Source organism: Callithrix jacchus, chromosome 10 (assembly GCF_049354715.1).
Source record: "Callithrix jacchus isolate 240 chromosome 10, calJac240_pri, whole genome shotgun sequence".
NCBI classification, from domain to species: domain Eukaryota; kingdom Metazoa; phylum Chordata; class Mammalia; order Primates; family Cebidae; genus Callithrix; species Callithrix jacchus.
In genome coordinates, this window is record NC_133511.1 from 65,460,252 (window position 1) to 65,481,623 (window position 21,372).

General features: G+C 50.7%; 2 protein-coding genes across 20 annotated transcripts in view; one reads left to right on the forward strand and one right to left on the reverse strand.

Moving 5' to 3' along the window:
• Positions 1-10,908, reverse strand: part of LOC118145786 (uncharacterized) — a 64,562-nt gene extending 53,654 nt beyond the window's left edge. Inside the window, exon 1 of the mRNA XM_078339136.1 lies at positions 10,836-10,908. Within this exon, the coding sequence (XP_078195262.1) occupies positions 10,836-10,908 (73 nt within the window). The remainder of the gene's footprint in view (positions 1-10,835) is intronic.
• The window catches only part of GDPD5 (glycerophosphodiester phosphodiesterase domain containing 5), a 90,815-nt gene that overhangs the window by 29,526 nt on the left and 39,917 nt on the right, over positions 1-21,372 (forward strand). For 7 of the 19 annotated variants that reach the window (XR_008475153.2, XR_004731235.3, XM_035265399.3 and 4 more), the window contains exons 2-3: positions 6,245-6,328; positions 18,775-18,951. Coding sequence is in view for 13 of the 19 variants with exons in the window: in XM_035265399.3 (XP_035121290.1) it covers positions 18,835-18,951 (117 nt within the window). In the remaining 6 variants the exon portion in view is untranslated. Of the gene's footprint in view, positions 1-6,244; positions 6,329-6,932; positions 7,125-7,554; positions 7,844-17,092; positions 17,226-18,774; positions 18,952-21,372 lie in introns of all 19 variants that reach the window. The other 12 variants (XR_013523244.1, XR_013523243.1, XM_035265403.3 and 9 more) reach the window with 5 other exon arrangements.

The window sequence follows — 21,372 nt, forward strand, 5'->3', positions numbered from 1 at the left end:
GGTGGCACACACCTGTAGTCCTAGCAACTCAGGAGGCTGAAGCAGGAGAATCGTTTGAGCCTGGGAGGTAGAGGTTGCGGTGAGTGGTGATAGTGCCACCGCACTCCAGCCTGGGTGACAGAGTAAGACTCCATCTCAAAAATAATACTAATAATAATAAATCTGCAGCAAGAGGCTAAGAGGAGGAAGATACCATACATAGAAACCTTGGCCTCATACAGAGAGTATGGCCAGCCCTTGTAAATGGTGGGCAGTATTACAATAGATGGGCCCTCAGCACTGTGCCAGTCTGAGCAGGAAACACGAGGGAGATAGGGTCCGGCCCCTGTTACATCCACTGCACACTGTACAGTTTACACAGCCCTGTCCCACCCTGCTCACTGGTTCTCCCTGTTATTCCAAGACAGGGTCTGGGCAGGTGCCAGTATCCCCATTTGACATAGGAAGAGAAGCCAGGTCTCCGGCCTCTCCGTCTCCTGCTCGCTCCTCTGCTCCCCCACCTCCCGAACTCCCTTCCTGCTCTCTGGAAGCTCTTTGTGAAAGATGCTAGGAAGGGCGGTGGGCAAGAAATGTGGAGATTTGCTGGCCCGGGTGTCAGGGTACTGAAGATACACTGTGGTGTCTTTAGCCCAAAATGGGTCACTGTGACTAGTAGGTCCAGAGGAAGCGGGTAAGAGGAGAGGGGCAGGAGGGAGACTGAGTGGGGGTGCAGAGACAGAGGAAAACAGCTGTGGGCCACAGGTCACCCAGACCACTGCCTGGCTAGCTGGCAGGGGGCTACCAGCCTGGTGCAGCAGGGGGATGGCCTAACAAAAACTGGGGATGGAAGACCCTGGGTACCCTGGCTCCCCTGCAGGTGTTGTTGGAGCTGAAGGGACTTTAAGGAGTACAGGGTCTGTGGGAGCGGCCAGTCAAGTTGTGGTCACTGCCCTGGAAATATGGCCTCATGCACAAGACATAAGCATAAGGACCTTCCATATGGAGAGCACTTCTAAAAGGCAGACTGGGGCAGGCAGGGCTGGCTGGCAGACGAGCGGCTGCTCACAAATGTGAAGTCACCAGCAGAGGTGGCCTGGGCCCTACAATATGAGAGGTGGTAGGTGGGGAGTGGACAGGCCTCTCCCTAAATTTGGAGAACTGAGAGCAAAAATACAAATACATACATCTTTGTCAAATATTTGAAGATTGTAAAGCAAGCCAGCAGAGTGTTAAATAGATTCGATTTTCCCACCTTGACAAATATACCTTCACAATGTACATTGAAATATATGTGTAAAGTTATAGCTTTATTGGAGAGTGATAAAATATCAGGAATGTCTGAATTTAATTATTGTACATTTCTGGGTATTTTGTTGTTAGGCTGATGATGTTCAGATAAATAATAAGACTTACAATTCTTTTTTTCCTTTTTTTGAGACAGATTCTCACTTGGTCACCCAGGATGGAGTACAGTGGCACAATCTCAGCTCACTGTAACCTCCGCTTCCCAAGTTCAGGTGATTCTCCTGCCTCAGCCTCCTGAGTAGCTGGGATTATATTGAATATATATTCAAGTTATACATATATGTATATATATAAATATATATACATATATGGTATTTAAAGTATATAACATTTGTTGTTGTTATTGTTGAGATGGAGTCTTACTCTGTTGCCCGGGCTGGAGTGGTGGCATGACCTCAGTTCACTGCAACCTCTGCCTCCTGGATTCAAGTGATTCTCCTGCCTCAGCCTCCTGAATAGCTGGGATTACAGGTGCATGCCACCATGCCCAGCTAAGTTTTTGTATGTTTAGTAGAGACAGGGTTCACCACGTTGGCCAGGCTGATCTCAAACTCCTGACCTCTGGTGATCTCCCCACCTCAGCCTCCCAAAAGTGCTGGGATTACAAGCATAAACCACCATATCTGGCCATCAAATTTTATATACGTTAAATTGATTCTATTTTATTTTATTTTTAATCCTTTAGATTATTGCCATCAATAGAACACCAGTGATGAAAATCTTGCTTATAACAATTAGTAATCTTGCTAAAATAAAAATAATAAAATACATTTTATGGGCTAAATAAAAATGAACCATGTCTGGGCACAGTGGCTCATGCCTGTAATCCCAGCACTTTGGGAGGCTGAGGCAGGCAGATCACTTGAGGTCAGGAGTTGGAGACCAGCCTGGCCAGCATAGTGAAACCCCATCTCTTCTAAAAATACAAAAATTTGTTGGGCGTGGTGGCAATGCCTGTAATCCCAGCTACTTGGGAAGCTGACGCAGGAAAATAACTTGAACCTAGGAGGCAGAGGTTGCAGTGAACCAAGATTTGCAGTGAACCAAGCAACTGCACTGCTTAGCTTTGCTGTCAGCCTCACCCGGGTCTGGGTGACAGAGTGAGACCCTGTCTCAAAAAAAAAAAAGTAAACAAACGTAAATGTAAACACAGGAAAATTTATTTTATGTTTTCAAAAGTGTTTTTATTCCATAAAATTATCTATCAAAATTAAAACACTACCCATCACAGTTTGAAGATCAGATTTTTAAATAAAGTATTTAAATAGAGATGAAATATTAATTCAATTTTTGAAGATTTTATAGAAATGAAACTATTCACAGTTTTAGCATTCAACGTCCATCTACTTGCAAAGTTAAAGAATTAATACGAGACTTCACATTACATTAGTGTGAGTAATGTGAATTGCTGAATGTTGTAAGATGTTCCTCAGCCACCATATGCATTTTTTGTGAATATCACACTAATTCCTGAGTACTTTTAGAACCACAAATTGGAGCAGGAAGAAATTCCAAAATAAAGGATGTGCAGCAGGACTGGAATAGAGATGCTTGCTTATGCAAGAAGCTGGTGCTGGCTGCTGTCTGGGAGGAAGGCTTGACAAGCTAATTTGTCTCCCCTTGTATATTTTTGCCACTCGGGCCCCTCCCGCTACACCCCTCCCCGAAGCAGCATCCATCTCCACCCTCAGCAGCAACACAAACCATAGACCTTCACAGCATCTTAACAGAACCGCCTTTTATTCTTCAAGTTCAGGAAATGGAGAGGCCTGGTCTGGTAGCATGCCTGTAGTACCAGCTACTCAGGAGGCTGAGGTGGGAGGGCTGCTTGGGCCTGCGAGTTCAAGGTGGTAGTATGCCATGATCGCGCCTAGGAATAGCCACTGCACTCCAGCCTGGACAATATGGTGAGACCCAGTCCCTACCTCATGCCTTAAAAAAAAAAGAAACAGAGAAGAGTTTCACTGGGGACTTACAGGTGTTAGTCAGGAGTGAATGTTTAGGATTACAGGTCACATGAGTGTAATGTGACAGAGGCTCCTGTGTATGCTAATGAATTGATTTGTGAGTGTGTGTGTGTGTGTGTGTGTGTGTGTGTGTGTGTGATGTGTGGGGGCCCCTTTTCCCTGTCCAAGGGTGTTTGAGGGTGGGTCTTCTTGCCAGTAAAGAGTTCTCTATCATACAATGAACAATAGACAAATTATAGATCTTATGCTGTAGCTAGAGTTTTATGTCTAGGTATCTTAATTCACTCGTTCATTTCACTCATGTGCATTTGTTCATTCATTTAAAACTACATTTGCTGGGCGCCGCAGCTTACGCTTGTAATCCCATCATTTTGGAGGCCAAGGCGGGCAGATCACCTGAGGTCAGGAATTGGAGACCAGCCTAGCCAAGATGGTAAAACCCTGTCTCTAAAAATACAAATGTAAATGTAGCTGGGGTGGTGCGTGCCTGTACTCTCAGCTACTTGGGAGGCTGAGATAGGAGAATCACTTGAAATAAAATAAAATAAAACCCTATATTCCCTTGCTCCAATCCTTCATTTCATTTAGACTACCAGGCCATAGCAGTCTTTTAGTGCAGCCCATGATCCTATGAGTGAGGATCAAAGAGGACACTCATGTATCTAAGACACACAGCCAGTCCACAGCAAAGAAGTGCTCAGGCCAGGCAGCAAAAAGCGGACGGTGCATGCCAAGTTTAAATGTCAGGTAAAATCTCAGTAGATGTTGCTCTGTCCCAATCAACTTCCCTTCCTTCACCAGCTTCCACTACCCAGCCACCTGCCCCAGGGCACTGGGGGATCTTAGGGACTGGGGTGGGGGGGATGGGGAGGGTTTTGCTTGAAGAGACACTTCCTGTTTGGGGCCAAGCACTTCCTTCAAGTGACTCACAGGCTCCCACTGGCCCCATGCTGGGAAGGCAAGGTGGGGGTGGAGCCAGACCCGGGTGTGTCACCCTCTGCCTGTGACCCCAGCTGGGTGACCTGACACAGGGCAGTGAGCACAGGCTGGAGGTAGGAGGTGGGGAATGGCAGGAGGATGTGAGACCATTCTGCCTCACCCAGTCTGGTGGGGCAGGGGCTCCAGAGAGGAGTGGGAATGGGGGCAGCCTCCACATCCAGCCAACCCCACACATAGTTTCCAGGGCAGCTGTGGGCCAGGGCGAGGCTGACAGCAGAGCTGAGCCCTGGGGAGATGCCATGGTACTTTCCTTTCTGCAGGCAGTAAGGTATGGTGGAAGGAGCACTGGCACGGAGCCATGGACTTGTATTTCTCACACCAACTTTCTGGTGGTCATTTTGGTTTTCTGCCCCTCGCTGGGCCTCAGTACCCCTGTCTGTCTGATGTGGGGAGTGGTTTATGGCTGTGACATTTTGTGCAGGTTGGCGGTTTGAGCTTGAATTCTGACTCTGCCACTTTGCTGGGTGTGTTCACCTCTCAGAACCTCCATTTTAAAATCTAAAATAATAATCACTTCAGGTGTTTTACATATGGTAACTAATTTAATCCTCACATTGACCCTATGGGGTAGGTTTTATTAGTAGTAGTATTTTATATGTAAGGAGATTGGGGGACAGAGAGGTTAAGTAATTTGCCCAGGATCACACAGTAAGAGACAAGATTCTTACTTGTATAGTTCAACTCCAGGTCCCATGCTCTTATCTCATTCTGGGCTTGCTACTCAAATTATGGTCCAGGGACCTGCAGCATCAGCATCACCTGGGAGCTTATCAGAAATGTAGAATCTCAGCCCTTAGCCTAGACTTACCAAGTCAGACTGCATTTTAACAAGTTCCCTAGGTTTCCAAGGTCTAAGGCCCCAGGAAATATAAATAGACCAATGGCTTCTCAAACATCCAAGTTGAAAGGAGAAGCCATTGGTCTATTTATATTTCCTCTGCCACTTAGGCCTTAGGATCATTGTAGGAGGTAGAGGAAACAAGTATATTTTATAAACTGTAAAGTGCTGTACATTCGGGGCACTGTGAGAAACCTGGGGACTGGAGGTGCAGAGGGGTAGGCCTCGGAGTGTCCCAAGTGCTGGTCTCTTAGTGGCTGTCATTTCTTAGCTGTCTCTGAGTCTATCTCTGTCCACCCCTGGTTCACACACAGAGGTGTGTGTTTGGCTGTGTGTTTCTTGCCGGTGTGTGGCTCTAGAATCCAGTTGGGTTGGGGAGAGTTGTTATATTGGCACCAGGAGGCTCAGGTCCCAGCCCTGGCCCTGCCTCTGTGTGATGTAGGTAGGCTTCTGTCTCTGCAGCCTTGGTGTCCCCTAGTAAACAAGGTGTTAGCTCCTCTGCAGCCTGCAATGCTGACCTGCAGGCTCCTCCTCACCTCTCCTGGCCCCTCTACTCCCCGTGGCCTGTCAGTACCATCTCTTCTCCCAGTTCCTGGGCGGGGGGAGGGGTGGGGGGGTGCCCTGCTGCCTGCAGGAGCCGTCAATGGGGGAGGTGGTGCATGAGTCAGAGCTCAGGCACGTAATTGTGGTGCCCCAGATCCCACCTCCGGGCTACCAGCCTTCCCTTAGCGGCTGCTTTAGAAGAACAGCTGGTTTGGCAGCTACTTCAGGGAAGCAGGTCCCTGGGCAGTGTGAAAGGGCCTCTGCCCCCAGGGTGGCTGGGCTTTGGGTTCTGGGTCTGTGGGTCCTGGAGAGTGAAGGAGTGGTTCAGGGAACAGGTTGTCTGGGCCTGGGGCAGGTTTGTGGGCAGCATGCATGGAGGTGGATTGCATGTGCTGGGTTTCGTGGCTGGGGATTAGATCATGTATGTCCTGCCAGCCCACCCACCAGCTTTGTGGCTTCTCCAGGGCAGGGAATTGGTGTCACCTGTCCGGTGGGTCCCACACCCAGCACAGGGAGGGAAGAGGATGGGAACTCACTAAGGGTTAAGTGGGACGGTAGAAGGCAGGGTGGACTGATGAATGAGTTCACTGGGTTTATCTCCTTGTCCCCTCAGCTCTCCCCGTGAAGTGATATCACCACCTCCGTGGACAGGACACCCTCTGGAGCCCAGGTCACAGCCACTGGTACCTTCTTCCAGGTAAAGAGAAAAGGAGGGAGGGAGAAAGGAGTTAGAGGCAGGCTGCAGAGGGCAGATCACTGGGTTCTTACTCAATGTCCACCTCTCCCATGGGGGCAGCACTCTACAGTTTATAAAAAAGGCATAAATGGGATTATTGTCCCATTTTATGGACAGGAAGCAACTGAAGCTCTGAGTAGAGTTGTCTCTTGCTTAGTACAGTGTTCCAGGTACTTGTCTGAGAGCCCCTGAGGCTGATGCCATGGTTATTCACGCTTTATAGGTAAGGAAGCTGAGGCATACAGGCATTTAGAAACTTGCCCCATTAAATACATGATAAAGCTAGGTTTCAAACCCGGGCAGGTAGCCAGGCATGGTAGCATACACCTGTAGTCTCAGCTACTTGAGAGTCTGAGGCAGGAAGATCACTTGACCACATGAGTTCAAGCTGCAGTGAGCTATGATTGTGCCACTACACTCCAGCCTGGGTGACAGAGTAAGACTGTGTCTCTAAAAAGAAAAATTTTAAATAAATAAAAACCCAGGCAGGCTGACCTCTTCACAACCCCTATGATTTACTGCCTCTCAAGAGCCCAGCATTAAACTAAATTTCCTTGACCTCCAGTCTGAGGGTTGGATGGGCTCCCAACTCCAGAGAATATTCGTATTTTAAAAGAGAATCCTAGAGAAAGTGATGCTTCCTCCAAAGGAATTGATGACAAATAGTGGATTCGGAAGCTTATACCATGGAATTGGCATGAACTTTCAAGGAAGGCCAGCCAACACCTGGGACTTTCTTCCTCAGCATTTGAGCAAGGTCAGTTTTCATAGGTCACCAAGGGAAAACCTGGACATTTGAAGGAAGGGAGGAAAAGTTTAGGCTCCAGGTTCTTAGATGTGCCTGGAAGCAGAAACTACTGCTCTTTGCAGAAGACTGTGAAGAGTGGCGATGTTTGTGACAATGATGAAATCAGTATCTGTGCTAGATCTGAGGTCATCTTACACTAGATCTGGTACAGAAATGTGCAAGTGGATATCAGAGGTTTAAGAAAAATTTGTGAGAGAAAAGTACCTACTTGAGTGTTTTTTTTTTTTTTTTAGTAACTTAATTTTTTTCTGTAAATTGGGAAAAGGCTAATTATTATTCAGAGACAGAATTCAGACCCGGCTCAGAAGTGGCTCTGCGTTTCTGTGGTGTAAGAGGCTTTGATTGGTTCTTTCTTTCCTTCCTTCTTGCATTTAACCAGCTTTTTGACTGACAACTAAATAGGTACCTCCTTGGTGCCCGGCCCAGTGCAGGGGACATAGGTCCCCTATACAGTGACTCTTCTAGCAAGGACAGGGCCTGGTGTATCTTGTGTCCCCATCACCAGGTGTGGGGGTGCAGACACTATAGGTCTTCAGAAAACCTTGGCGAAGTGGATCAGAAGTCTGAACCTGGAGAAGCTCTCAGTCTGGCAGGAGAGGCAGCCACGGAAGCAGATAATTACAGCACACCGAGGCCTGTGATCATTCTCAGGAGCGATGCCAGATGATGTGAGCAAAAAGGGAGGAGGCAGTGGGCTTTTGTTGGGGGGAATTAGCCTAAGCTTTGCACAGGGTCTGTTTGTTATGATGCATGGGATTTGGATTGGAATTTGGGGAGGGCTTTCCTGGCGGAGGGCCCAACCTGAGCGAAGTCCTGGAGGTGGGAAAGCTGGGTAGGTGGTGTCCTTGGAGCACAGTGGTGCAAGGAGGGGCAGGGGAGGACAGAGACAAGATTGCTCTGTACAAGCCTCTCCCATACTCACATTCCTCCTCCTCCTCCCCCCTCCTTCATTTACTTGGTGTGCTCCATTCTCCCATTCCCCCATCCCTGGGACTGAGGAAGAGCCATCAGAAAAAGCCAGTGTTGCCCCTGGGGCTGAATCCCTGGGCTCCTGGAAGAGGCTTGCACAAGTCCAACTGAGGGCGGGGGATGCTGGAAGTCTTCACTACCATCTAGTAGTAGTCCTGGGGCCCTTCGCTGGCTCTGCCTGTTCCCGGGTCACTTGTCAGTGTCAGTGGGGGAGAAGGGGATGGGGGCAGGATCTCTTCTTAGGATGGCTTTCCTACAGTCCTGATGGCTTGGTGAGAATCACTCAGCCCTCCAGGGAGAGAGGGGCCTGTCACTAGGAGTATGCAAGCCTAGGGAAGCCACTGGCTGGTCTGGAGAGGCTGGAGGACCAGGAGTAGGAGTGGCACAGGGGATTTCTGAATGGAAGGGGTGGCTGGATGGAAAGCCTCTAGGACTTTGATGCTGACGTTTTGTGACTTAGCAGTCTGAAATCCAGGGATAGTTTGAAGATGCTAGTTGAATTGTTCAATGAGGATTCCGACTCTGTGAGTCTTGGGTGAAGTGATTCTAGAGCTCCAATTTGGGGCATTTACAGCCTGAGATTTTGAGCTATGAGATGCTAAGCTCTGCCCTCTGGGCAAGGCCAAGTCACTTTTGGTGACTACTCAGCTCAAGCTCATAGCCCTGACCTGGGAAAGAGAAATCCTTTCTGTGCCAAGAGAGCTGAAGGCCCCCAGGCAGGCTCCTGAGCTGGAGAAGAACTAGTCTCCCTTCGACTTTGGGCCCTGCCAGCCTTCTTCCAAGAGGAATGGCAATCAGAGGTCTCTTGGGACAGAAGTGTTGGGTAAACAGGATGCCCTGGCATCATTGTGGAAAGAGATTAATAGTGACCCTAATTATGCCGTGATTGATTCTTTGAGGCTCCGGCTGAGCCCCAGCCTTGGCCACTGAGTAACATTTCCCCAGAGAGTGAGCAGGCTTGCAGGGCCTGGGTGCCACAGGCCCCACCTGGTCTTCCCCTCAAGGACTCTCACCCTACCTCCTTCCAGGCACCTCGCCAAGCCTCTCCTCAGTGGCAGCTGCCTCTGTAACTTAGACTTCCTTCCTGCCCCTAGGTCTGGTTACCTTCTCTGCAGATTCCATTAGAATCTAGGGCTTTCAATGAGGTACAGAGAGGCGGACTTCCCCAAGGCTGCATAGTGAGATGGTGGCAGCCATGATCTCTCCATTCAAGCTATCCAATGAGACTATGCAATGGAACAGACTGAATTGTGAGCACCCTGGAAAAGCAACCTGCAGGAGGCTGGGGCTGGAGAACAGTAGCAGGGCCAGGGATGGGTGGGTTCCACATTTCACTGGCTGGGCTTTTTTCAGAATCTCTTCTGTCTTTCCCATCTCCAGCCCTGGGGCTAGAGATTCCTTTTGTAGTTTTGGGTTTGGTTGTTTTGTTTTGAGAAACGGTCTAGTGGATGAGCTGCGTGGGGTGCCTCTACCCTGGGAGAAGCCCCAGTCACTGCCCTCCCTGCCACCCAGGCTTCCGTTGTACTCTCTCCTTACCTAAAATGCCCTTCCTTCTCCCCTTTGTGCTGCAAATCTTTCCTCATTTCTCAATTCTGTGTAGATCCCACCCTCTCCTGGAAGCCCCTACACTGTTGTCAGGAAACACAGAGTTGTGGGATCCATAAGGGACCGTGACCAGTCAGGAAGGGCTTCCTGGAGGAGGGGCTACCTGAGCTGATATGAGCAGGAGTTTGCCAGGCACTGAGGATAGGTGGAGGGGCTCCAGGCCTAAGTTGGTTTCACAGGCACACCTGGGTCGGGAGCAGGGATGGATGAAGCAGTGAGGAAGGACCACAGAAAGGCCTGGTCCTGCTCCAAGGCCATGATCCCAGAGCACTGTGGAAACGAGTCACCATGACCCTGCACCTTTCATGCCTGGGGTTTTACTGTAAGGGAAGTTTGGGGTCATCACTGTTTGTGAGTCATCTAGCCTACAATGCACCTACACCTTGACCCCTGTCCAATATGGTGGATGCCTGGGCAAGGCCAGAGCTCAGGCCTGGTGCTCAGGATGACCAGGCACCTAACCTTGTTATAGGCCTTCCTGCCACTTTCATCCAAGTTTTGAACTGTGCCCCAGGAGGGTGACTGTAACGGTGCCCAGTGATCAGCCGTGGGAGTGGAGGAGGCTCTTCCTCAGTCAGACCAGGGAGGGCTCAGGGATTGGCCTTCCCTTTTCCTTGAGCAGTCCCCTCTCTACTTTGCTACTGGGAGTGAGGAGAGAGCAGGTAGCTAAAGGGTTTTAGAAATTTAGTGCTAGAAAGGCCCTTGGAGATCAGCCAAGGGTGTTCAAACCCTCCTGTGATTCAGATGGGAAAACTGAGGCCAGAGGCTTTGGGCAGTCACTCAGATCTCTGGTGTTTGAGCTCAGCCTGAGACCATCATCCCAGGCCTGGGCTGGGGTTGAGGCCCAGTGAGGGCAGCCATGCCGAGGAGAAGGGGGGTGTCTCTCCATCTGCATGCTTGCCCCGTTCCCCAGGGCCCTAGCATGCTGCCAAAGGTCGGCCTCCTACCCCCACCAGCCCCGGCACTGTTTGGTAGAGGGGGATTCCTTTCCTCCCTAATGTTCCTAGACTCATTCTGTGCCTATGCTTTCCTGATACCAACCAAAATATTGAGCTTGGCCCTTTGAGGTACAATTTGCAGTTATACGGATGCTGAAGCTGGCGTTGTCATGGAAGGTGATAGAAACGTGAATAGGCCTGCACTGTGGGGCTGCAGCCATGGAGAGCCTGGACTTTTGAGTAAGCAACCCTAGGTTCAAATCCTCCCTCCTCCATGCTTAGCTGTTTGGCCTTGGGTGAATTACCTAACTGTTGGTGTGTGTATGTGTGTGGGGGGGTGTGTGTGTGTATTTAATATACTTTTTTCAAAAGCAGTTTTAGGTTTACAGTAAAGTTGATTGGAAAGTACAGAGAGTTTCCATATACCCTCTTCCTCCTTTCCCCTCCCCACAAGTCTGGCGTATTCTTTACGTCTTATGTTAATATGGTACGTTTATTACAATTGATGAACTAATGTTGGTTAATTATGATTGACTAAAGTCCACAGTTCACTCCGTGGGGTTTGACACGTGTCCATTATTACTGTGTCATACAGAAGAGCTTCACTGCCCTCAAAATTCCTCGAGCTCCACTTATTTGTCCCTTCCCCTTGAGTCCCGGACAGCCACTGATCTCTTTACTGCCTCCGTAGTTTTGCCTGTTCTAGAATGTCGCTTAGTTGGTATCATACAGTATGCAGCTTTCCAGATTGGCTTCTGTCACTTAGCAATATGCTTTCAAGGTCTTTCCGTTGCTTTTTGTGGCTGGGTAGCTGACTTCTTTTTATTGCCAAGTAATATTCCTCATTGTGTGTGATGCACTGTGGTTGGTTTACCCATTCACTTAGGCCCATGTTTGCAATCTGTTAAGACCGCTGGCCACTGCTCAGAAAGGTTGTCAAGGGGGGGTGATGCCTATGTATACTTGGCATGGTACCCAGCAATGAACCGGAGTGCCTGCACCACCCAGCAGCAAGTGCTGGCAGAACAAACAGTAACCACTGTGGCTGGTTGTACTCACACTTTACCTATGTTAGCTCCGCCAGTTCTTTTTATTATTACTATTAATTATTTTAGAGATGGAGGTCTTACCATGTTACCCAGGCTGGTCTTGAGCTCCTGGCCTCAAGTGATCCTCCTGCCTTGGCCTCCTCAAAGGCAAGGGATTACAGGCATGAGCCATGGCACCTGACCTCAGCCAGTTCTTGAACAAATTTACTGAGTGCTTAAAACCTGTTAAAAGTTGGCAACACACTGAATATCCTCATACCAATCAAGGCTTGGGATTGCAAACAACAGAAACAATTCAGGTTAATTTGGCAGAAGAGTTTCTTGGAAGGAACTAGAGTCGTTTCCAGAATCTGAGGGGTCTGGAGACCCATGCCTGGGTAGGAGTGGAGGGGGCCCAGGTACAGCTAAGGTTTCCAGGCTGTTGTCTCCTCTGGTGAAGCTGCTGCTGGCCTCACAGCACCTCACAACTAGTGCAGATGTTCGTGTGACTTCCAGACCTGGGCACTTAAACAGAAAAGCAGTTTTATTGGGATAAAGTTCACATGCCATACAGTTCACCTATTTAGAGTGTGCAATTCAGTGGTTTTCAGTATATTTTCAAGGTTGGGCAACCATCACCATTATCTAATTCCAGGACATGTTCTTTCTTTTTTGGGGTCTGCGAGTCTCACTCTGTCACTCAGGCTGGAATGCAGTGGCACCATCTCAGCTCAACACAACCTCCGCCTCCCGGGTTCAAGCAATTCTCCTGCCTCAGCCTGCCAAGTATCTGGGATTACAGGTGCAGGCCACTACCACCTTGCTAATTTTTGTATTTTTAGTAGAGATGGGGTTTCACCATGTTGGCCAGGCTGCTCTCAAACTCCTGACCTCAAGTGATCCACCAGCCTCAGCTTCCCAAAGTGCTGGGATTACAGGCATGAGCTACCATGCCCAGCCAGGGTCATTTTCATCAGCCTAAAAAGAAACTCCACACCTTTTAGCAGTCACTCTCCCTTTCCCCCAACCAGTTCTCACAGCCCCTGGCATTCACTGAGCTACTTTCTGTCTCAATATTTGCCCATTCTGGTCATTTCTTATACATGGAATCATATAATATATGGCCTTTTGTGAACTTCCCATGACATCTTCAAGATTCTTGTCGTTGTACGCCTCAGTGTTTTCGTCCTTTTTATTGCAGATCTGGGCACTTCCATGTGTTACTCCATCTAGTCCTCATTCCCCAGATGGGTAAAGTAAGGCTCAGGGAGAGGTCCAGGGTCACATAGCAAGTCAGCTGAGGGTGACCAGGCTAGAATCCAGGGACTCCATGATCACAAAAGGGGCTGGGAGCAGTGCAGTGCAGTAGGGTGGTGGTGGGGGGTGGGGGGTGCACAGTGCGGGCCTGGCAGTTATGGGAGAGAGAAAGGGTAGGGAAGTGGGCAGGTATGTCCTGGGATGTGAGGCTGGGACAGGACCCAAGAGGTGCACCCCCATCCCCAGCATCCTGCCTCCACTTCATAGTGGGCATTTACTCCATCTCAGGCATGGACTCTTGCAAGGCTTTTCCCTGTGCAAGCAGGAGGCTGTGCAAGTTCAGGGGTGGGGTCAGGAATTCCTACACCAAACAGGACTTTGGGTTGGGGAGGAGCCTTGGACATCAGACTCAGAGGTGAGAGTGTTCTCTTGTCCCAGAGCCAGCAGTGGCTTTTGGCAGGTTATTTCTTGGGAACTTGGCTGGTATCAGCAATCCTGGGAGGTGGCTTGGAGAAATCGATTGGACCTGTGTAATGCCATGAGCCCTGGCAGGAAGGGGAGGAGATGTGATGGACGGGTGGGGGATGGCGGGGAGAGTCCCGTCTCCGAGCTTGTCCCAGCTGCCAAGTGTGGTGTGAGGAGCACACCTCTGTTAGCAGAACTTCTGGACACTACTCTGAAGTATGGTCCAGGAAGTCCCTTGTGCTTCCTCCTCTTGCTGCCCTGTGCTGCTCCCTGGGGATATGGGGTTAATGCAGGCCATCCTGGTAGGGGGAGGCAGGCATGTCTACAGTGTTGTCAGTGTAGGTAAGAGGGAGGGACATGCCAGGGATATGGGAGGCTGGGGAGACCACTATCCAAACTGGGGCTCTGTGGAGGAGGGAACCTCTGAGACTTGAAGGATCAGGAGGTGTTCACCAGGCGAAGCGCGGCCAGGCTGGAAGAGCAGTAGGGGTCAGATCCTGGCCATTGCCTGTTAAGGATTTCAGTCTGGCTGCAGGTAAGAACTTAGATTGGAGGGATGGGCTGACAGCAAGGAATCTGGAGGAGTCCCCAGCCAGAGGAGATGAGGCCTAGAACAGGAAGTGGCTGAGGGGTTGGTGAGAAAGGGGCCTTGAGGGGTATTAGAAGCAGGTTGGGGGTGATAGGAGGGCAGTGTGGCTGAACTGGGTCTGCAGGGCCTGGGTGACTCCCCTGGAGACATCCAGGAGCTGCGGGCTACCTCGATCAGAGGCAGAGCCTGGGTGGCCTTGGCAGCATCTGGTAACTGAAGCTATGGGAGTGGACAAGATGGCCCCAGCCAGGAGAGCACACAGCAGAAAGAGAAGACGTTTGCCTCCCAGAGAATCCCCTGCAGTTATGAACAGGAGGAAATGCACCTGGGGGAGAGGAGACTCAGAGCCAGAATCAGCGAAGTGCTGGGCCAAGGCATGATGCACAAACTTCTAGTTCCCTCTGTTCCAGGTCTGAGGTGGAATTTCCATTCCTGGGTGGGTTAATACACAGTTGTGGGGACAGAGGAGGGGCAGACAGAGGACATGCGGGATGAGTCCCAGTGGCAGGGGAGTCCCAGGAAAGGAGTGTGAAGGAAGGGTAACCTGGGGTAGGCTCCCACGTGCAGGATGTCCACCTGCTATACCTCAGCATTGCAGTACCTCCTGCCCCCAATTATGCATCCTATAGAGAAGTCAAGGCAGAAGCTGTTATCCGATTTTACAGATTCAGAAACCAAGGCTCAGGGAAGAGCCTGAGTGGCCCCAGCCACAGAGCACATCAGTGCCAGGCAAGGCAGCACAAACCTGGGCTTCTTTCCACATTGTACCTGGCTCCTCCGTTCCTGGGGAGGGAAGGGCAGATGTGGGGGCTGACCTGACAGTAGAGACTCCAGTCGGGAGTGTACAGGGTGAGATCTGGCTCCCCTGGCTGTGGACCCTGGACTCCCACCCTGCGGGAAGGCTGTGAATGTGGGAGTGCCTATGTGGGCACACAATGCTCCCAAAATCTTCTGGAGTATAGTAAAGCTGAGAGCACCCCACATCAGCCCCCACCCACGGCCTCCCCAGCCCCATGGGAGCCAAGCTGTGTCCCCACCCAGCCTCTCCCCCAGGCCCTCTCAGGGAAGTCCCAGCAGCTGCACCTTAGTCCACATGCCTCCCCAAGGCTCCCCTGGATAGAGGCTGCACCAGACAATTCCCAGCACTCAAGAGACTCCGGGTCATTCAGTATTTCGAGCAAGCCCCTAATACATCTTCCCCTCAGACTGGAGGCTATAATCTCTGCACCGAGGTGAGGTCAGCATTGGGTAGTGGTATTGGAGGGACAGGCAGAGGCCCTGAGTGAGGCCTAGTGGTGGAAGTAGTGAGTGAGCCTGAAGCTCAGCAAGCTCCTACGGTGCAGTGCAGCCGCTGGGCCTTTGGGGAGTGGCAGCATCTTAGGAGTTCATCTTACAGGCCTCAGCTCAGTGCTGACTCCGGGAAGCATACTTGGCACCTGCACTGTGGTCAGTGCCCACAGGCTCCCTTCCTTCCTCCATCATACACTGCACTTACCATAAGGCTCGTGAGCCATTAGAGCATGGTGACTGCAGGAGTCTGCAAACTTTCCCTCTAAAGGGCCAGACAGTCAGTATTTTAGGCTTTGCAAGCCATATGGTCTCCGTGGCAACTACTCAATGCTGCAGTTACAACAGTTAAAACAGCGTAGACAATACATAAATGAATGAGTGTGGCTGTGTCCAATGAAACTTTGTTTATGGACACTGAAATTTGACTTTCATATAATTTTCATGTGTCACAAGATATTTTTGTTTTGACTCTTTTTACCACCATTTAAAAACATAAAGGCTATTCTTAGCTTTTGGGCTGTGCAAAAATAGGCAGCAGATCAGATTTGGCAGGTGCATGGGTTAGAGCAGGGTCCCTGGAGCCAGCCTGCCTGGGTGTGAATCCTGGCTCTTCTGGGTGACCTTTGGTAAGTGGCTCAACCTTTCTGTGCTTCAGAGTTCTCATCTGTAAAATGGGAATGATGATGATGATACTCCGGGGATATAACATGGTACAGTCACATTGGAAAACAGTTTGGCAGTTCCTTAAAAGGTTAAACATAAAAATTACCATACGATCTAGGTGTGGTGGCACACACCTGGAGTCCCAGCAACTCAGGAGGATTGCCTGAGCCCGGGAGTCTGAGGTTGCTGTGAGCTATGATTGCACTACTGCACACCAGCTTGGGCAACAGAGCAAGACCTTATCTCAAAAAAAAAAAAAGTTACCATATGACACAGCATTTTTTTTTTTTTTTTTTTTTTGAGATGCAGTCTTGCTCTGTCACCTTGGCTGGAGCACAGTGGTGCGAACTTGACAACCTTTGCCTCCCAGGTTCAAGCGATTTTCCTGCCTCAGTCCTCCAAGTAGCTGAGATTACAGGTGCACAGTGACAAGCCCAGCTATTTTTTGTATTTTTAGTAGAGATGGGGTTTTACCATGTTGGCCAGTCTGGTCTCAAACTCCTGACCTCAAGTGATCTGCCTGCCTCGGCCTCCCAAAGTGCAATTCGATCCTAAAGTGTGTACCCAAAAGAAATAAAAACATACATTCACACAAAAAAACTCATTCACAGAAGCATTATGTATAACAACCCAAAAGTGATAACAACCCATATGTCCATCAGCTGATCAGTAGTAAACAAAATGTGTTAGATCATACAACCGAATGTTAGACATAAAAAGGAATGAAATGCTGATTCCAGCTACAACATGGATGAGCCTTGAAAACGAAGTGTAAAAGAAACAAGACACAAATGGCCACATATTGTGTGATTCCATTGATATGAAGTCTCTAGAATAGGCAAGTCCATAGAGACAGAAAGTAGATGAGTGGTTGCCAGGGCCAGAGGGGTGAGGCCAGGGTAAATGGGGAGTGACAGTGCATGAGAACGACGGCAGGGGTGTTGTTGGGATGGTGAGACTTGGGATTAGATAGTGGTGATGATTGTACAACTTGTGAATATACCAGAAATTGAAGACTGTATATTAAATACTGAATTGTATACTTTAAAAGGGTGAATTTTATGGCATGTAAATTATATCTCTGTTTCTAAAATGCTAATAATTCCTTCCTAGGGCTGCTGTTCAAGTTTATGCATGGAAAGCACCAGGAACAATGCCTGGTTGTTCCTGTCTCTGGTCCTCTTAGGGCCCTGGGGGCCTTTGTGTGTCCTGCTCACATTGTCTCCAGGGCCTTGGACAGAGCCTGGTATGGAACATATGACTGAGTTTCTGGAGTCCCACAGGCCAGGGCTGGGGTCCTGACACCTCAGTATAGCTGTGCACCTCTGGGCAAATTGTTTTTCTACTCTGAGCCCCAGGTTCTTCATCAGCAAAATGGAACAAAATAACTACTTCACAGTGGTGTGGGGGACTGGATGACACCTGATACTCAGGGTGTGTGAGGTGCCCCAAGCCCATTGCCACCTGTCACACTCGACCAACATTGGCCCCTGGAGGCCGAGGCTCCCACAGATATCTCCAGGGTGCCAAGCAGGGCTGGTGCAGTAGCTCCTGGCTGCTACACCATCCTCCCAGAGGCCCCACCAGGCTCGGAGCGGGGGCCTCCCTGTGTCTGGAGAATGAATACTTTGGGGCACTGGGGCAGTTCCTAGATCGACCACAGTGCAGTTATGGGACAGCAGCCAGGCATTGCCCGCTGTTCTTTGAGCCTTAGTTTATTGAACTGTCAGATGGGTTTAGGACACAGAACCTGCCACTTCTGATGGCTGTGCTAAGGAGATGGGACAATGAATGTAAAGTATTTACAGTGCCTGATGTATTTTAAGTGCCCAACACATCTCAGCTTGTATGATAATTTCTTCTAAAATGTTTATTTTGAAAGTCTGCTACATGCTAGACGCTGTTCCAGTTACTGGGAATACAGCAGAAAATACGAACAGACAAAAATCCTTGCCTTCATGAAAACTGCATTATAGTAGGGCAGACAGACAGGAAAAATAAGTAAGTTATATTTAAGGACATGATTGAGAAAACAAACCTGAGAGCATGGGAAGGAGCTTAGGGAATGTGGGAAGGGGGTACGGTTTTACAGAAGGTGATCTGGGACAGTCTCATTGAGAAAACGGCATGTGGCTGGGCGCTGTGGCTCATGCCTGTCATCCCAGCACTTTGGGAGGCTGAGGCAGGTGGATCACCTGAGGTCAGGAGTTCAAGACCAGCCTGGCCTACATGGCAAAAGTCTGTCTCTACAAAAATGCAAAAATTAGCCAGACATGGTGGTGGGCACCTGTAATCTCAGCTACTTGGGAGGCTGAGGCAGGAAAATTGCTTGAACCTGGGAGGCAGAGGTTGTGGTAAGCTGAGATGGTACCACTGTACTCCAGCCACTATACTCCAGCTGGGTGACAGAGAAAGACTATCTCAAAAGAAAAGAAAAGAAAAGGACATTTGAGCTGAGACCTGAAGAGAAGAGGGGAAAGAGGAGGGAGCCATGCAGGTTTCTAAGGGAAGAGCATTCTAGGTGGGAACAGCAGCATGCCAGGCCAGCGAAGAACATGGAAGAAATCAGTGTGGCCAGAGGAGAAGGAGTAGGGAGGATGAGGTCCTGGGTGGAAGGCAGGGGACAGATCCTTGGGGACCTGGAAGGGTGGGCCTGTGACTCCAAGTGAGATGGAGCCCCACCGCAGTGCTTTGAGCAGGGGAGACCCTCCCTGACCTAGGCTACAATGACTTGCTGTGTAGTGCCTGACTCCTCACCCTTCCCCGGCCTCACCACCCTGTGCTTCCTCCTGCAGGACCGGCTGGGGGCCTCCATGGGCGCCTGAGGGCCAGGCACCAGGGCCGTGGGCACGAGTATGGTGAAACACCAGCCCCTGCAGTACTATGAGCCACAGCTGTGCCTCTCCTGCCTCACAGGCATCTACGGCTGCCGTTGGAAGCGCTACCAGCGTTCGCATGATGATACCACGCCGGTGAGCCACACTGGAACAGGGTCGGAGGGACCCAGTGAGCCCCAGCAAGCCTGAGGGGCTGGGGGAGAGGTCTTAGCTCAGTCTCTGCTGAGTCGCTCTGGACAGGCCAATGGCCTTTCTGGGTTCCAGTTTCTTCCTCTGTCAAATGGGCTCATAGTAATTCCTGAATTGTCGACCAGGAGGACAGGGAAGGAGCTCGTCCTGTTGACGAGTTGTTAACACTCCTCTGACGCTGTTGAGGTTAAGCTACTCCAGAAGGAAAGGGTCACCCAAGGTGAGCAGAAGTCCTCAGCTTCCTGGCAGATCCCAAAAGGCAGGCAGGCAGGCAGGCAGGCAAACAGGCAGGTGGTAGAGGAGAAGGTTAGGAGGTGGGCCCGGCCATCCTGGAGCCTGGGAGCTGGCAGGGTCACAGCCTGGCACTGGGACTTAGTCACCTAAGCCACAGGCCTGCCAGAGCTGGCAGCAGGTGCACAGCCGGATGAAGAAAGCCTCCTTCAGTGCCGGGCTCCCCAGCCCAGACCTAAGCTGCACTCCTGTCCCTGGGGCGCTGTCAGCCAGTGGATCTAGTTTCTTCTCTGAAGGAACCAATTCCTGTGTGGTGTTTATCTAAAAGCTTTACTGTCTGGAGAACAACTTTCCTCCTCCTTCCTGCTTGTCTGAACAAAGAAGCCAGCCTCTAAATTCCACCAGCCCCAGAAGAGGCTGGAGTGGATAGGGGGTGGCGGGGTTTGGGGGGTGTGGTTGCGACTGATGTCAGAGGCCCAGTAGGCCTGGCTATCTGTCTGGGGAGGTCGGGGAAGTTTATCCACCTGTCTGCCCTCCTCTGCCTGTGCTGGTGAGGGATAAGTGCTAGACTGGGGAGCCTGGGTTCATGACCCCCAAACAGTGAAAAGCAGGAACTGCCAGGGTGGGCACCAGGCCTGATTCATTGCCATGTCCACATTCCCAGCCACAGAGGAGTCAAGTGGCCAAACTGAGGCAAAGGAGAGGGAAAAACCTGCCCAAGTCCATAGAGCAGGGCCCTGGCAATGCCAAGACTAAAGCCCTGGTCTCTCTACTCCAGGCCTCTGCTGGGAAGCCGTGTGAGATACCCTGTCACAGCTTTCCCTCTTATGTGGAGGGGCACAGGCCGTGGGCTCTGGAGTCAGATGGATTCAGGTTTTGGGGGTACATCCTCTACTTGAATCTAGTTGCCTGTGAGCTCCCTCAGCTGTGAACTGGAGGGGAAACACACCCCTCTGAAGGAGCCGCTGGGCTCCTTCATGCAATGAGGGCTGTGTTGTGAGTAGCACAGTGCCAGCTGTCACTAGCCATTGAGACACGCCATTCCAGATGCCCAAGCCTCAGCTTCTCCATCTCTGAAAGGGGAGCTAGGTTGCAATCTTGGCTTCAGAATTCCATGGCCACTCTGCCTTCCTTCACCCTCTGTTCTAGATCTGGACCTGGGTAGTAGAGGCCCAGCAGCCCCTGGTGGGAAAGGGTGGTGAGACAGCTGAGGCTAAAGTGAGAAGAAGGAAGGCCGAGCTCCCAAGCAGGAAACCGGTGGCCATCAGGGCAGAGGCTGGGGAAGACGCATCTCCCAGGAGCCTCGTGCCTTTGGTGGGCCCAGGGCTGGCCAGTCATAGGCAGTGGAGTCAGGAAGTGATGGGTCTTTGTTGTGGCCAGCACAGGGCCTAGAGTGGAGAAAGTGGGCCGAGGCTGGTTTTGAGCTGACTAAGAACCAGAACAAAACGTGCCCTGCCAGGCTAGGGTCTGGACCGTCCTGCTGGAGGGTCAGCAGGAGGCCATGAGCCAAGCTTAGAGATGGTTGGTATAGGGCTTTGCAGCAGCTCTGGGTGGCAGTGCCTCTGCAGAAAGGGCTGAGCTCACCTCAGGTGACCCCAAACTCACAGCTGAAGATGAGCATCCTCTCCTCCCTCACCCCTTTCTCCCTGCATTAGCTCACTTCACTCCGCCCCCGTCTCCTCCCACTTCCGGGTTCCCAGCCTCTGCCCCTCATCTTTTCTTTCTCTCCCTATTTCTCTTTTCTCTCCCCATTCTTCTCTGAGGCATCTGTGTGAGGGCAGCGGTGGGGCTGGACTCACCAGCCTGTCACATTAAAGGTATAGTGATCTGGTGTCTCAAAGACAGGGCCGGTGCAGGGTAGGGGCTCCAGAAATTTCTCTGAACAAATAGAAGACTTGCCTGAGCTCTGGGGGTGCTGGTAGGGAGAGCAGAGCTGCCTGGGGTGAGGGGTGGCGGAGAGGCCTCTGCCAGTGAGCCTGGTGCCTCTCCTTATTCTCACCACTCCCACCCCAGGGGAGGAATCTCCCCCTGTATTTCCCAACTCAGAGAAGCCTGGTTCAACTCCTGTGAAACCCCATCTCTCTGGGTCTCACCTGTGAAATGGGTTGACAGGTGGGAGAGTCACGAGGCATTTTA